General features: G+C 45.2%; 1 protein-coding gene across 2 annotated transcripts in view; it reads left to right on the top strand.

Moving 5' to 3' along the window:
• The window catches only part of cdh23 (cadherin-related 23), a gene marked incomplete at both ends in the record, with an annotated part of 270347 nt that overhangs the window by 228026 nt on the left and 27303 nt on the right, over positions 1 to 15018 (top strand). For both annotated transcript variants that reach the window (XM_080782539.1, XM_080782540.1), the window contains 10 exons: positions 4048 to 4269; positions 5153 to 5272; positions 5696 to 5876; positions 6846 to 6979; positions 7279 to 7488; positions 7776 to 7883; positions 8571 to 8673; positions 12764 to 12889; positions 13150 to 13353; positions 13735 to 14196. In XM_080782539.1, coding sequence (XP_080638665.1) covers positions 4048 to 4269; positions 5153 to 5272; positions 5696 to 5876; positions 6846 to 6979; positions 7279 to 7488; positions 7776 to 7883; positions 8571 to 8673; positions 12764 to 12889; positions 13150 to 13353; positions 13735 to 14196 — 1870 coding nt within the window. The remainder of the gene's footprint in view (positions 1 to 4047; positions 4270 to 5152; positions 5273 to 5695; positions 5877 to 6845; positions 6980 to 7278; positions 7489 to 7775; positions 7884 to 8570; positions 8674 to 12763; positions 12890 to 13149; positions 13354 to 13734; positions 14197 to 15018) is intronic.

Consider the following 15018-nt stretch of genomic DNA (forward strand, 5'->3'; position numbering starts at 1 on the left):
GAGACGGTCACAGACCAAGAGAGAGTCCATGGTCCTTGTTACAGACGCTAACAGGAGAACAAACGTCAATTGGGAGCTGTCGGCCAAATGATTTTTATTTATTTTATCTGAGTCTGTCTTGAGAGATTAGGATTTCAGTACTCTATGCTCTAAACCAGTGGTTCCCAAAGTTAAAAAGTTACCAACACAACACAAAATAAATAGATAAAGATAAATAGATAAATAAATAGATAAAAAATAGATAAAGTGCATGGTGCAATCCTTTAAAAAAAGTTACCAGCACAGTTTTGTAAAGTGCTGTTGTGCGTTTCAAAAAGTGCAATTACATGTCCAGTCGAGCATAGTCCAGATCCCCCCCCCCCCCCCCCCCCCCCCCCCCGCTAAGGTGAATCAGTAAAGTTTAACAGAAGTCTGACGTAATTTATTATTCTACCTGGTCGTTCCCCCCCCCCCATTCTGAATTCCCATAGACGCTCTTTATTGCGACCGCAGTTAACTATGGAATCGTGCATTTCCCGGCAGTGTGTCAGGCACCAGTGTGTGGTGCCCAGGTCTCGTGACATCATATGACATCATCAGAGATGGGGATGTGGAGACCCTGATGTCGTAGTAAATGTGATCTGCTGTCGCAGTTAAGCCCATATACTGTATGGAGATCCCTGATCTCATCAATATTGGCCAGCAACTCTACATCTGACCTCAAACCCTTAGATCCATATATGGATATATGTCTTCAATGTCTCCCTTTTGACTGATATCTGTCCATTCACACTCTAGACGGGCCTGCCCCAAAGTTATTAGTGCAACCAAAAACTAGAGTTCTCAACAGGCCCGGAAATTAAGGTCCGGCCCTACCTGGGCCCTCATCAAACCCTGTACACTCAAGAGAATCTCCCTGCTACCAACCTTATGTCTCCATATACTGTATGTAGTTGACCTGTTCTGACATTCCATATGTTGATCTGACCTCATCAAACCTGTACAGTCAATAATGACAGAATTGACCCCCAGTGCCAAAGCGCCAGCGCTCGCCCGTCAACAAGGCGATGCGTGCCCTTTAGGGCGAGGTCACTTCTCGCCCTCAGGGCCAGTGTCTTACTAGTATTGCATCAAATAAGAACTGTGTTCCAAAAATAAACATATGATCCTGGCAGTTACTCATAGGCATATCAAGAATCAACTGACAGCAAGAAAACGCTAATGTTAATGTAGCTGAATTAGTTAAAATTTCACCAGTAACAGACTGTATCAAATGATGAGTGACGGACTGTCGTAAACGATACAGACTACAGAGCCACCCCCCAAAAATATCGCAGAGACAGTTTATTTATTTATTTAACCACAATGATTATTATGAGATGATTTTAAGATGACTCCATGTTGTTCTCCATAGAGAAAAACGTCCATGCCCCAGGATGAACGAGTGACATCAGGACTTTGGACTTTGGTACTTTTTGAGGTCAATGTGTGGACAGAGTTCACGCATGAGAATGCAGCCACAGGGCTCCTTCAGCTGACCTCAATCACCAAGTCAATCAGCTGTACCGAGTGGTCAGGGAAGACCAGGGGTCATCTCGATGCTAACTTATGGTGGTTGTTCAAATTCCATTTTTGTCAGGGACATACAAAATGAGTGGAAAATTATATTACAAGAAACACACACAAAGAGCTATAGGCCCGAATCAATCACAGAGTTATGAGGTTCCTTGCAAATAAACATTCAAGTACCTAGTTGGACTCCTAATATGCCAAAGTGTTTTAGAAAATCAGTGTCATGTATTCTGAAGAAATCTGAAGGACATTCGACATTCGACATTCAATAATTGGTCTCCTGATCAAAATAAGAACATTATAATGGTGTGTAAAAAAGAAAATCAAATTTTTTCACGGACAAGACCAAGTCTTTGCCACGGACAATGTTTGTCCGTGTAAGGCGTGTATGGACAATTGATGACCCCTTGGAAGACAGATGATCTTGTATATAGTCCTGACCAGAGACACCCTCGGGGCAGCAGATAGGGCATGGGACTGGTCTGACTGGAACTACAGAAAGCACACTTTATAGTCCACTGAGATCTCCACGGTCCCAATATGGAATACAGCACAGCGTGAGCTTTACAATTCAAGATAAAAGAAACACTGCAAAGTCATGTTTAGTATGTCCTCAAATAATTAAGGATGGGATTTGGGTTCAAATAACAGTTGGGACATGCAGTGGCTCAGCCAGTTGGTGCACAGGGTACATTACAATTTTACAATCTAGGCATTTGCCAGATGTTCTTAATCCAGAGCTATTTTCAGTAAGCAAGAACAAAAAACATGGTAATACATCAAATACATAAAAATCATCATGAATCATACGTAAGCTAGTACCTTACCTAACCTATAGAGTGCTACATAAAATGCTATTTAACCCAATCCAAGCCAGGAAACGTCGGGTTCGTTTTAAGCACTATAACCCCCTGTGCCAAGACGTAATTTTACGTTAAAAAAGAAAGAAAAAAAAATATTTTCTTTTATTACTTTTTGCTGGCACCTGGTCTGCGTTTCTAGTGTAATGTATTGGCATGTGTTACATAAGTTGAGCTTATCCATACACCTGTAAGGTTGTCGAGGCTAGGGCAGGTGCTACGGCAAGTGCTACGGGCTAAGGTGGAGTCTAAAGAGATGGGTTTACAGACTACGGCGGAGTGCATTCCATAGTTTTGGAGCAGAAGGGAGAAGAGTTTGGGACGTAGTACATATATGCTCCTGGATCTGAGTTAGAATGTCTGGCATGGCTGCCATCTCTTTGACCTCAGTTACTTGTCTCTCCTAATTTATACTCTGTCTCCCGCAAGCGGCGAGAACAGCTTCAGAATAGCAGAGCTACAAGCTCACAATGAGTGCATTGTGAATGTGCAGCTGGTGGAAAGTAACTAAGTACATTTACTTAAGTACTGCACTTTAGTACACTTTTGAGGTATTTGGTGGGGGGGGGGGGGGGGGGTTGCACCACTCGGTTCACACGGTGTGATTCTTTTTTCTAACGCTTGCATTGTCGCGCCCCTCATGAGCAGACCTGGAGCAGACCTGTCGTTGATCCAGGTGACAACGTCTGTGTTGATCGATGCCTGTCTGAAAGGACCTTTATTGATTCTGAATTGAACTTTAGTTCTCACATTAATCATGTTACCAAGATTGCCTTTTTTCACCTTAGAAATATTGCACGAATCAGAGCCCATCTGTCCTTGGACGATGCAAAAACGCTAATCCACGCCTTTGTTTTCTCTCGGCTGGACTACTGCAATGCACTTTATTCAGGACTGCCTAAGAAACAACTGACAGATTACAACTCGTCCAAAATGCAGCAGCCAGAATTTTACTAGAAACTAAGATGAGAGAACATATTACCTCCAGTTTTGGCATCACCTGCACTGGCTTCCGGTTGTTTTTAGGATTGATTTTAAAATTCTTTTTACTTGTCTATAAAGCTCTCAATGGCCTCGCACCTTCCTACCTAAATGACTGCCTCCCTAAATATGTCCCAAACCGCCCCCTAAGGTCTTCCACTGCTGGCCTGCTCAGCGGTTGCCAAAAAAATGGCAACTAAAAAATACGGGAAAGCAGCTTTTTGCTTCTATGGGCCGTCTGCATGGAACAAACTCCCACTGTACCTTCGTCAGGCAGCCTCTGTAGACATTTTTAAAGCTCAGCTCAAGACCCACTTCTACAACATTGCTTTTAATTGAGTTTTAATTTGCTGCATGTGGTGTTTTTATTATTATTTTATTTTGTTTTATTTGTTTTTATTTATTTTTATTTATTTTATGTTCTTATATTCAATGTTGTTCTTTGCAATTGTTTTATCATTTTTACTACTTATGTTTTATTGTATTCTATTTTTTGCCCTGTGAAGCACTTTGCGCTACATTTATGTATGAAAGGTGCTATACAAATAAAGTTTATTATTATTATTATTATTATTATTATTAAGTCAGCCGGTTAAATTGTCCATACAGTACTAACTGTTGCTGTCCGTCCCCCCCCCCCCCCCCCCACACACAGACCTCTACCACCATCTATGTCCATATAGTGGACGAGAACGACAACGCCCCCGAGTTTCCCGAGGAGGAATACGTCACGGTGCTGAGCGAAGGCCCGGACACGGTGGGCGCCACCATCGCCACGGTGACGGCCATCGACCCGGACGAGGATCTCAACGGCACCCTGCGCTACGCCATCGCCCACGGCAACCTGGCCCAGACCTTCCGCATCAACCACCTTACCGTAAGACGCCGTTTCCCCAAAACACTGGGGTCGGGACCCCTTTTGTGGGTTACGGACAGATTGTTATAGGTCCCTTTATTTTTTGTTTTTTTACATTTTGTTTTTAATTGTTATTAGCCATTAATTCAAAACATTTTCAAAAAATACATTCCCCCAAAAAGCTGATGATTTTTTCCTTCAGTAATGTCATGAAGAAATGAAATAAAAATGTAAATAAATTTCATGAATTAGAACAAATATTTAAGAAGTAGTGAAAATAGGCGATCTACAAGCTCAAAACGTGGCGCAAAGCGACGCTTTGTGAGCCTGTAGATCAGCTATTTTCACTAGTTTGGGCCAAATTTCTGTTTTGGGTCACGGGCTGAAGAGTTTGGGAACCACTGCTGTAAAATATGATATGAGGGCACATACTGATGCGCTGTATCTTATCTATACTATTAGGGCCAAATTATGAGGACAATCCCGGTCCTTACAAGATAATATTTTTTTTGGTAAATAAATAATAATAAAAATAGGCTTAGGTTTAGGCTTAACACTTATACCGTAGGACAATGGCATTCATAAAATTGCTGTCTTAAAATGGTGATGTCATCACAATTAGTTTAGCTTAGATCGGATAAAATGAGGTTGACATTGCGTGTCTGTCTGTCTGTCTGTCTGTCTGTCTGTCTGTCTGTCTGTCTGTCTGTCTGTCTGTCTGTCTGTCTGTCTGTCTGTCTGTCTGTCTGTCTCTCTCTGTCTCTGTCTCTGTCTCTGTCTCTCTCTCTCTCTCTCTCTCTCTCTCTCTCTCTCTCTCTCTCTCTCTCTCTCTCTCTCTCTCTCTCTCTCTCTCTCTCTCTCTCTCTCTCTCTCTCTCTCTCTCTCTCTCTCTCTCTCTCTCCAGGGAAGGATCACTGCTGTAAAGGAGTTGGACTTTGAGATCAGCAATGGACACTATGCGCTGGTGGTCACAGCAACGGACCAGTGTCCTATCCCGGACCTGCGCTTGACATCCAGCACGACAGTAAGGATGACACACACAACATCAATAACAATTTTTAAACATAGCAAATTATTGAGTTCACAGGGCCAGTATAGGCCAGGTCCACGACTTGATATCAAGTCAATACAAAAACTGCTACGAGGATAAAACCAGAAAAAGCACTAATATAAGACTTGTTTACATCAGGGTCCTCCTGAACAAACGGGAGTAGTGTATAAAACTTGAAATTGTCATTGTCCTTAATTAATAATGAATTCCATATAATAAATCTACTTTTTTCTAAGTATACACAGACCATGGCCTTTTATCTTTATTTACACTGTTACAAATGAGAAACCTTTAAAACATCTCTTGACTGCAGAAATTGACGGCAAAATGTCATACTACCAAAACCCCAAGCAGATGATCAGTCAAGATGCATAGCAATCACTTCCTTCCTGGCAGGTGCTGGTCAATGTCCTGGATGTGAACGACGTGACCCCCACGTTCGCCAACGACTACGAGGGCCCCTTCGAGGTCACGGAGGGCCAGCCGGGGCCCCGTGTGTGCACCCTGAGAGCTACCGACGAGGACTCTGGGCTCAACGGCAAGGTGGAGTACAGCATCACTGCAGGGGACCCTCAAAGTGAGTGCAAGGAGAAAAAGTACAATGCTTTACTTAAGTAAAAGTATAAATACTGCAATGTAAAACTAAAAGTATAGAGTCCAGAAATGTTTTTACTTAAGTAAAAAGTACAAAAGTATTGGCATCAAAATGTAATTTAAGTATAACAAAAGTAAAAGGACTTGATATACAGAATGTCCCATTTCAAGTTTTCAAATCTATAAAAATCTTTTCTAAATAGCACATCTACAAGCTCACAATGCGTCACATCGTGACACATTGTGAGCTTGTGTGCTTGTAAATGTATACAGGACTGAAGTGGTTAATGTGTGTTTTGTAGTAATAATCCAAATATACAGTAATTAAGTTTTCAAATAATTGTATTAAATAAAAGTACAATATTTGTCTCTGAGATGTAGTGGAGTAGAAGTAAAAGTAGTGGAAATTGGAATTACTCGAGTAAAGTATTTACCGCAAACTTGCACTCAAGTATAGTACTTAAGTAAATGTACGTAGTTAGTTACTTTCCACCAGTGGTCGTTGAGCTCTCTATTCTGTATACATGTTTTAGGATTTGGTGACAGCACACGCTGAAGTTTAATTCTATACCTGGATTCTGCAAATGCTTTTCAATGGGAATGGGGTTGGTTTCTTGCCATTCGTGGATTTCAGCGTTCCCATTGAAAAGCATTGGGCAGAGTCTACCCTCATATAGGTGAACTTCGGTGTGACCGGTCCGTGCCCTAACAACATTTCTTTCTCTCGGTCTCTCTCTTGCACACCCTATCTTGCCCTGCCTCTCCCCTTTGCCGCCATGCATCTCTCCTGTTCATTTTCCCTTAACGTGTCCCTTGGTTCTTTCTCTGTCTCTGCGTGTGGTTGGTATGTAGTATGTACTGTAGGTGAGTTCATGGTGTCTCTGTCTCTGCGTGTGGTTGGTATGTAGGTGAGTTCATGGTGTCTCTGTCTCTGCGTGTGGTTGGTATGTAGGTGAGTTCATGGTGTCTCCAGTGGAGGGGGAGCTGCGTGTGAGGAGAGACGTGGAGTTGGATAGAGAGACCACAGCCTTCTATAACATCACGGTCACGGCCAGCGATCTGGGCAACCCGCCCCGCAGCAGCTCGGTGAGCTAACTAACCGCACGCATGTAGTGGCGGAAAACATACTCAAATGTTTTACTGGAGTAAAAGTATCAATTCTGAAATGCAGAACTACTCCGTTATGAGTGAAAGTACGGTATTCAAAATGTACTTGAGTAAACGTACTAAAGTATTCGAGTCAACTGGGCAAAAATTGCACTTTGGAATGCACACCAGCACTTTATAAAACTGTGCTGGTAACATTTTTTAAGGATTGCACGCACGCACGCACGCACGCACGTGATTGAGATTAGCACATGATTTATTCTACATTTTCTATGCAGGTGGTGGTGGGGGTGCGTGTCCGCGATATCAACGACAACGACCCGGTGCTGTTGAACCTGCCGTACAACACCAGCGTGAGCGAGGGCGCCTCCATACACACGTCCGTGGCGCAGGTACGAGCCCGCGACGCAGACAGCGGGCGCAACGCGCTGATCACTTACAACATCACCGCCGGCAACCGAGACGGAGCCTTCTACATCAATGACACGGTGAGAGAGAAGGGATGAAGGGATGAAGTGCCGGAGGAAAGTAGCGTGGGGGGTCAGTTTTTTTTGAGAGACTGTTAATTTTGTTGACTAACACTAAAAGACTAAGGTTTTTGATATTTAGTCGACTAAGACTAGACTAGACTAAACAGGACTAAGACTAAATTATGTGTTATTCAAGAGACTAAGACAAAATCTTTTCTGGCAAAATTAACACGCATAATGAATGAAATGTGTACATAAGTTCAACACAGAGTGCATTATGATGAAATGAGCCCTCTGCTGCTCAGACAGGAGTGGTGCAGGTGAACAGACCCCTGGACAGAGAGAGGGTGGCTGAGTACAGACTCACTGTCACAGTCAAAGACAACCCAGAGAATCCCCGCATCGCTCGCCGGGTAATTTCACACACACACATGCACGCACACACACTCACACTCACACACACACACACACACACACACACACACACACACACACACACACACACACACACACACACACACACACACACACACACACATACACACACACACTCACACACACATACAATGTCAACCTCATTTTATCCGATCTAAGCTGACTATATTAGAAGGGTTTGGGGGAGGTTAAGGTAAGGGTTACCTTAAGGTAAGGGTTACCTTAACCCCCTTCCAAAAGTCTGTTTGTTTTTTAAGCAAGGGTTACGGAATATAAGTCCAGCATGTTTCACAGTCTATCTATACAGAGCTATACTTGTGAAAGCAAATAAAACTGTGAATTGTGCTTGGATGTGCAAATGCACATACTGAAACCACAAGCTCAGTGGGTGAGAGGCGAGTGCATTGTCAACAAAGAACTGTTGAACAACAGCCAACCACTGAACCTGTAAGAACAACGTGTGTGTGCTCGTTACAGTACACTGCACCATGTCAAAACGTCTGAACTGGGTCTAGTATGTATTTATCCAACTTTTAATTATAAAGTTAAATCTTGTAAGACTCAGGATTATTACTCAGTTCTCAGTTTTCCCCCGCCCCCACACACCCACCCACCCTTGGTGTCTTACTGTGCTTTCCTTGCCTGCCTGTCCACCCACCATGCAGGATTCAGACCTGTTGGTGATCTCCATTCTGGATGAGAACGACAACAGACCCATATTCACCAGGACCAGCTACAGGGCTGAGATCACTGAGAACTCTGCAGCAGGTATACAGCAGCAGCCTGCCTGGCCCGCTGGGTCTCTCTTCTCCCTTAGAAAGGCACCATACATAATAATAATAATAATCTTTATTGTCCCGAAGGATATTTGTCTTCACAATCTGTTCAACAGTTCAACACCCACATCAAAACAACACAGAGCACATAACACCAAGACAGTACAAAAAAACAAAACATGAGGTCCCCACAAGCTGTGTACAGAACCATCCTATCGGCGGGGCAGTTTGTTTAGTGCCGCGATGGCTGAGGGGACAAAACTCCTACTGAAACGGACCTTTTTCCATGGCAAGGTTCTGTATCTTTGTCCAGATGGCATGAGGTTAAAGAAACGATACAGAGGGTGGTCAGTGTCATTTGATATCCAGAGTGCTAGTCGTGTGATGGCGTTATTGTTCATATCAGAAAGTGTGGGTGTAGGAAGTCCGATGATTTTGGAAGCAATACGGGTGATACTGAAAAGTTTGTTCCTGTTAGGCATGGACAGTATGGTGTAGAAACATGCAGAACAGTACAACAGAACAGGTTGAATAATGCTTTTGTACAATAATAGCAAAAGATGAGGAGCAACAGATAATGATCTTAGTTTTCGGATTACATGGAGTCTTTGCTGAAAGCGTGACTGGATAGATGTAATGTGTTGATCAAACCTGAGTCTATTGTCCAGTGTGAGTCCAAGATATGTGAAGCTGTCTACCTGTTCTATTGTTTTACCATTAATGAGGAGTGGGTTAAGTCCAGTGTGGGTTGTTGTTTCAATGACCAGTTATTTTGTTTTGACCACATTCAACTCTAGATAGTTGTCAGTGCACCACTGTGTGAAATGAGAAATGGTATTCTGATAGACCGTAATAGAGTTATTGTCATGGAGCAGTCCGAGAATGGCAGTCTCATCAGAGTATTTCAAGTATGTGATGTTAGTGGGTGAGGGGCTAATACAGTCATTTGTGTACAGAGTGTAGCAGGTGGAGCGAGATCAATTCGTGGCGGTGACGACTCGCCACGACGTATTTTTTTACGCCATGACGTATTCTTCATTATCCGCCATGGCAGAACAAAATCCGCCGTGGCGAGTACAGAATCCGCCATGGCGACGACTCGCCACGACCTATTTTTTTACGCCATGACGTATTCTTCATTATCCGCCGTGGCGAGTACAGAATCCGCCATTGTTTTTTTTTTTTTTGCGTGCCGTGGTGCAGGTTTTATTGTCCTAGTAATACTATTCTCGGAATTATTTCATCCTCTTGTAGCGTAACGGTTAGCGCTCTCGCCCCTATAGTCAAGGCACTGTGCCGGGCCAGGTTCGATTCAGGCAAAAAACAAACTTTTTTTTTTTAAAGTTATTTTTTTACCCGTACATACAGTGTGTGTGCGTGCGTGCGTATACAGTGTGCGTGCGTGTATGCGTGCGTGCGTATACAGTGTGTGTGCGTGCGTGCTTCATCGTATTTATTATTATTATTATTATTATTAATATGCAGGTAATAATAATAAATACGATGAAGCACGCACGCACGCACGCACGCACACACTGTATACGCACGCATACACGCACGCACACTGTATACGCACGCACGCACACACACTGTATATGCGTGCGTGCGTGCTTCATCGTATTTATTATTATTATTATTATTATTAATATGCAGGTAATAATAATAAATACGATGAAGCACGCACGCACGCACGCACGCACACACTGTATACGCACGCATACACGCACGCACACTGTATACGCACGCACGCACACACACTGTATATGCGTGCGTGCGTGCTTCATCGTATTTATTATTATTATTATTATTATTAATATGCAGGTAATAATAATAAATACGATGAAGCACGCACGCACGCACGCACACACACACACACTGTATACGCACGCACGCATACACGCACGCACACTGTATACGCACGCACGCACACACACTGTATGTACGGGTAAAAAAATAACTTTAAAAAAAAAAAGTTTGTTTTTTGCCTGAATCGAACCTGGCCCGGCACAGTGCCTTGACTATAGGGGCGAGAGCGCTAACCGTTACGCTACAAGAGGATGAAATAATTCCGAGAATAGTATTACTAGGACAATAAAACCTGCACCACGGCACGCAAAAAAAAAATAAACAATGGCGGATTCTGTACTCGCCACGGCGGATAATGAAGAATACGTCATGGCGTAAAAAAATAGGTCGTGGCGAGTCGTCGCCATGGCGGATTCTGTACTCGCCACGGCGGATTTTGTTCTGCCATGGCGGATAATGAAGAATACGTCATGGCGTAAAAAAATACGTCGTGGCGAGTCGTCACCGCCACGAATTAATCTCGCTGTCTCTCGAGTGTAGAGGAAGGGGCTGAGGACACAGCCTTGAGGGGCCCCTGTGTTGGTGATGGCAGTTGATGAAAATGATGTACCAACTTTAACTGTTTGTGGTCTATTGCTCAGGAAGCTGTGAGTCCAGTGTATGAGAAGTGGGGGGATGTTGAGCTGATGCAGTTTCTTGATCATATGATGGCGTTGAATTGTATTAAAGGCAGAACTAAAGTCAACAAAAAGAATAGTGGCAAAATTGTCCGAAGATGAATCCAGGTGTTGGAGAAGGGAGTGAAGGAGGCATGCCACAGCGTCCTCTGTCCCCCTCTTGGCCCGATAGGCAAACTGGAAAGGGTCCAGCTGTGACCTGACAGCTGGCAGAATGATGTTCAGAATCAGTTTTTCCAGGCATTTCATCATTATTGAAGTTAGTGCAACGGGTCTATAATGGTTGGGTTCTGAGGGGCGGGGTTTCTTGGGTACTGGTATGATGGTGGATGTTTTCCAGAGGGTGGGTACGGCTGCTGTCCTGTAGGACTCCCAAAATATGGAGTGAAGGATGGGGGAGAGCTCCATGGCGCAGAGCTTAAGCACCTTTGCCGAGATGCCATCCGGCCCTGGCGCCTTACCAGGCTTACACCTGGCCAGCAGCTGTCGGACATCCTCCTCGTTGAAGGGGGGACATGGCGGCTCCTGAAAGGGGAGGGCTCCCAACAGTTCCTCACAGGCAGCAGAGTAATCTTGACTGTCAAACCGTTTGTAGAAAGTGTTCAGGGTGTTTGCAAAGGTGGTAGGATCCGGAGTTGTACAGTTCTTTTGTTTTGTCTCACCACCAGTAAGGATTTTGACTTTATTGAAGGCTTGTTTTGTGTTCATGCTCCTAAACTCCTCCTCCATATTATTTTTGTATTTTAGCTTGGCTTTAAGAATTTCATTCTTACATCTTCATTCATACATCTGCCAATGGCAGCATGGCGTCCCCTGTTGAAGCTACTGCCGACTCCGCTGTCTTTTAGATAATGATCTTCTGCGTTGGAGCTGTTTTTACCCACTTTGAAATGTTATCGTCTGCTGAGGACCGATGGCATATGTGCTAAAACAGAAGTCTGTCATTTCTATTAAGGCTGCGAAAGGCTTGTTTCTTTAAGAGTTGTAAAGGCAGAGTCAAAATTTGGGGCCTGGAGGAAAATAGGGGAGGGTGATTCCTTTCTAATTTTAGTCAGAGGTAGGGAGAGCTAATTTCAAGTCCAAGGAGTAATCCAAGTTATATGTTTTTATATAGCCTTCTCTTTTACTATCTTTTACTACAGCTTTTCTGAATTCAAGTAGAACTTTGGTCAACGATACCCCTCCGTTGCTTTCACTTGGTAGTTCCCATTCCCTGATCCCAACATCCTCTCTGTTGCGGTTTCACTGTAAACACAACACTTCACACCTACAATTAAGTTTTACAAAGCTGACGAGTGTCAATAGCATAAATGGATGCATATATTTGGTCCATTGTTGTATAGGTGTGTTCAGACACTCGTTTGATAAAAGCCAATGCGTGAGCTACTTTAACTTCAATGGGTGGGCTATCAAATAATAGGGTTACCAATCGTCCCGTAAAATAAAAATAAAAATATTGACTTCCATAAATTGACTCCACTTCAATTGTGGTGGATGGATGCGTGCACGATAGATGATTGACTGACAACAACTTAAACTATACAGTATGACAACTTTGCTTCAGGTGTCCCTCTGTTGATCTCCTGTACTCTCTGCCAGGAAGCACAGTGACTGTTCTGAACGGGCCAGTGCTTGCTGAAGATAAAGACATCGGAGCCAATGCTGGGGTCAAGTACTCCCTGCTGGGAACCAGACCAGACCTGTTCACTGTGGATGCCAATACTGGTAAGGTAATATGCGTGCACGAACGCACACACGTAGCCGCACGCACGCAGCCGCAAGCACCCACGCACGCACGCACACACGCATGCACGCACGCACGCACGCACGCACACACACACACACACACACACACACACACACACACACACACACACACACACACACACACACACACACACACAGCTCGAACTATGTGTGTACACATAACCTCAGCATATAACGTTTCATTTATTCATTGCTCATTAAACGCTCTCTGTCTGCAGGTGTGATACGAGTGCGAGAGGGGGCCCAGTTGGACCGCGAGGCGTTCGGGGACCCCCGGGTGGAGCTGGTGCTGGTGGTGAAGGACGTCGGGGGTCTGAACAGCAGCGTCCCACTGACCGTCACCATCCTGGATGTGAACGACAACCCTCCCACCTTTAGCCCGTCCAGCTTCACCGTGCGCCTCCCGGAGAACAGCCCTGCGGGTGTGTGTGTGTGTGTGTGTGTGTGTGTGTGTGTGTGTGTGTGTGTGTGTGTGTGTGTGTGTGTGTGTGTGTGTGTGTGTGTGTGTGTGTGTGTGTGTGTGTGTGTGTGTGTGTGTGTGTGTGTGTGTGTGTGTGTGTGTGTGTGTGTGTGTGTGTGTGTGTGTGTGTGTGTGTGTGTGTGTTTTATGTGTTGACGAAATTGTTAGTTTTAGTCATATCTTAGTTTTCATTTAGTTTCCATTTAGTTTTCGTCCAGTGAAAAGGGTAGTCAACGGGGAAAAAGATGGTCACAGTATTAGTCCACAAAATCAATACTGCGGGTGCCTCTGAGAGCTTCATAGTGTCAACCTGCCATGTGTGTGTCTCCCTCTCTGTCCCCAGGCGTGGTGGTCACCCAGCTGTCGGCCACCGACGCCGACTCCGGCTCCAGCGGCTGGCTGGTCTACCGGCTGGAGAGCGGCGCCCAGGACCGCTTCGTGGTCGACGCTCTCTCGGGCACCGTGCTGGTGGGCAACACCACCACCCTGGACCGCGAGGAGCGCGGTTCCTACCGGCTGGTGGTGGTGGCGAGCGACCGCGGCACGCCCCCGCTCTCGGGAACGGCCACGCTGAGCGTCGTCCTGGACGACGTCAACGACTCGCGGCCGCGCTTCCTGGAGCCGGTGACCATGATCAACGTCAACGAGTCGACGCCGGCTGGCGTGGTGGTGGCCACGCTGGCCGCCGAGGACCCCGACCTCCGACCCCGGCTGGAGTACTACATCATCTCGGTGGAGGCGAGGGACGACGGGAACAACGCCGTGGACGGCCTGCAGGAGTCGTTCGGAATTGACTTCCACACCGGTGAGTTGGGGAGACGTACTGTATATGATACATTCTGACTTCTTTAGTTGCGCAAGCAGAGCGCGCAAGTACTGCGATCGGCTGGGTATGTATGTACTGTATGACAGTGTACGCCATCGGCCAATAAGGTGATCGGCTTGGTATGTATTTATGTCAGTGTACACCATCGGCCAATAAGGGACAACTGTTCTTGATGACATAACTAAAGTACGTAGCAGTCGTACCCAGACAGACAGCAGAGAGCTCAGAGCAGCAGTCGTACCCAGACAGAGAGCTCTAGGACGCAGAGCAGCAGTCATACCCAGACAGAGAACTCTAGGACTCAGAGCAGCAGTCGTACCCAGACAGACAGAAGAGAACTCTAGGACTCAGAGCAGCAGTCGTACCCAGACAGAGAACTCTAGGACTCAGAGCAGCAGTCGTACCCAGACAGAGAGCTCTAGGACTCAGAGCAGCAGTCGTACCCAGACAGAGAACTCTAGGACTCAGAGCAGCAGTCGTACCCAGACAGACAGAAGAGAACTCTAGGACTCAGAGCAGCAGTCGTACCCAGACAGAGAACTCTAGGACTCAGAGCAGCAGTCGTACCCAGACGGACAGAAGAGAACTCTAGGACTCAGAGCAGCAGTCGTACCCAGACAGACAGAAGAGAACTCTAGGACTCAGAGCAGCAGTCGTACCCGGACAGAGAGCTCTAGGACTCAGAGCAGCAGTCGTACCCAGACAGCAGCAGAGAGCTTTAGAATAGAATAGAATAGAATAGAACTTTATTTGTCATTGTACAGGTACAACGAAATTCAAGCAAGCAGTCCTTAAAGTGCA

Source organism: Protomyctophum bolini (genome assembly GCF_963924005.1).
Source record: "Protomyctophum bolini genome assembly, chromosome: 14".
Lineage (NCBI taxonomy): Eukaryota > Metazoa > Chordata > Actinopteri > Myctophiformes > Myctophidae > Protomyctophum > Protomyctophum bolini.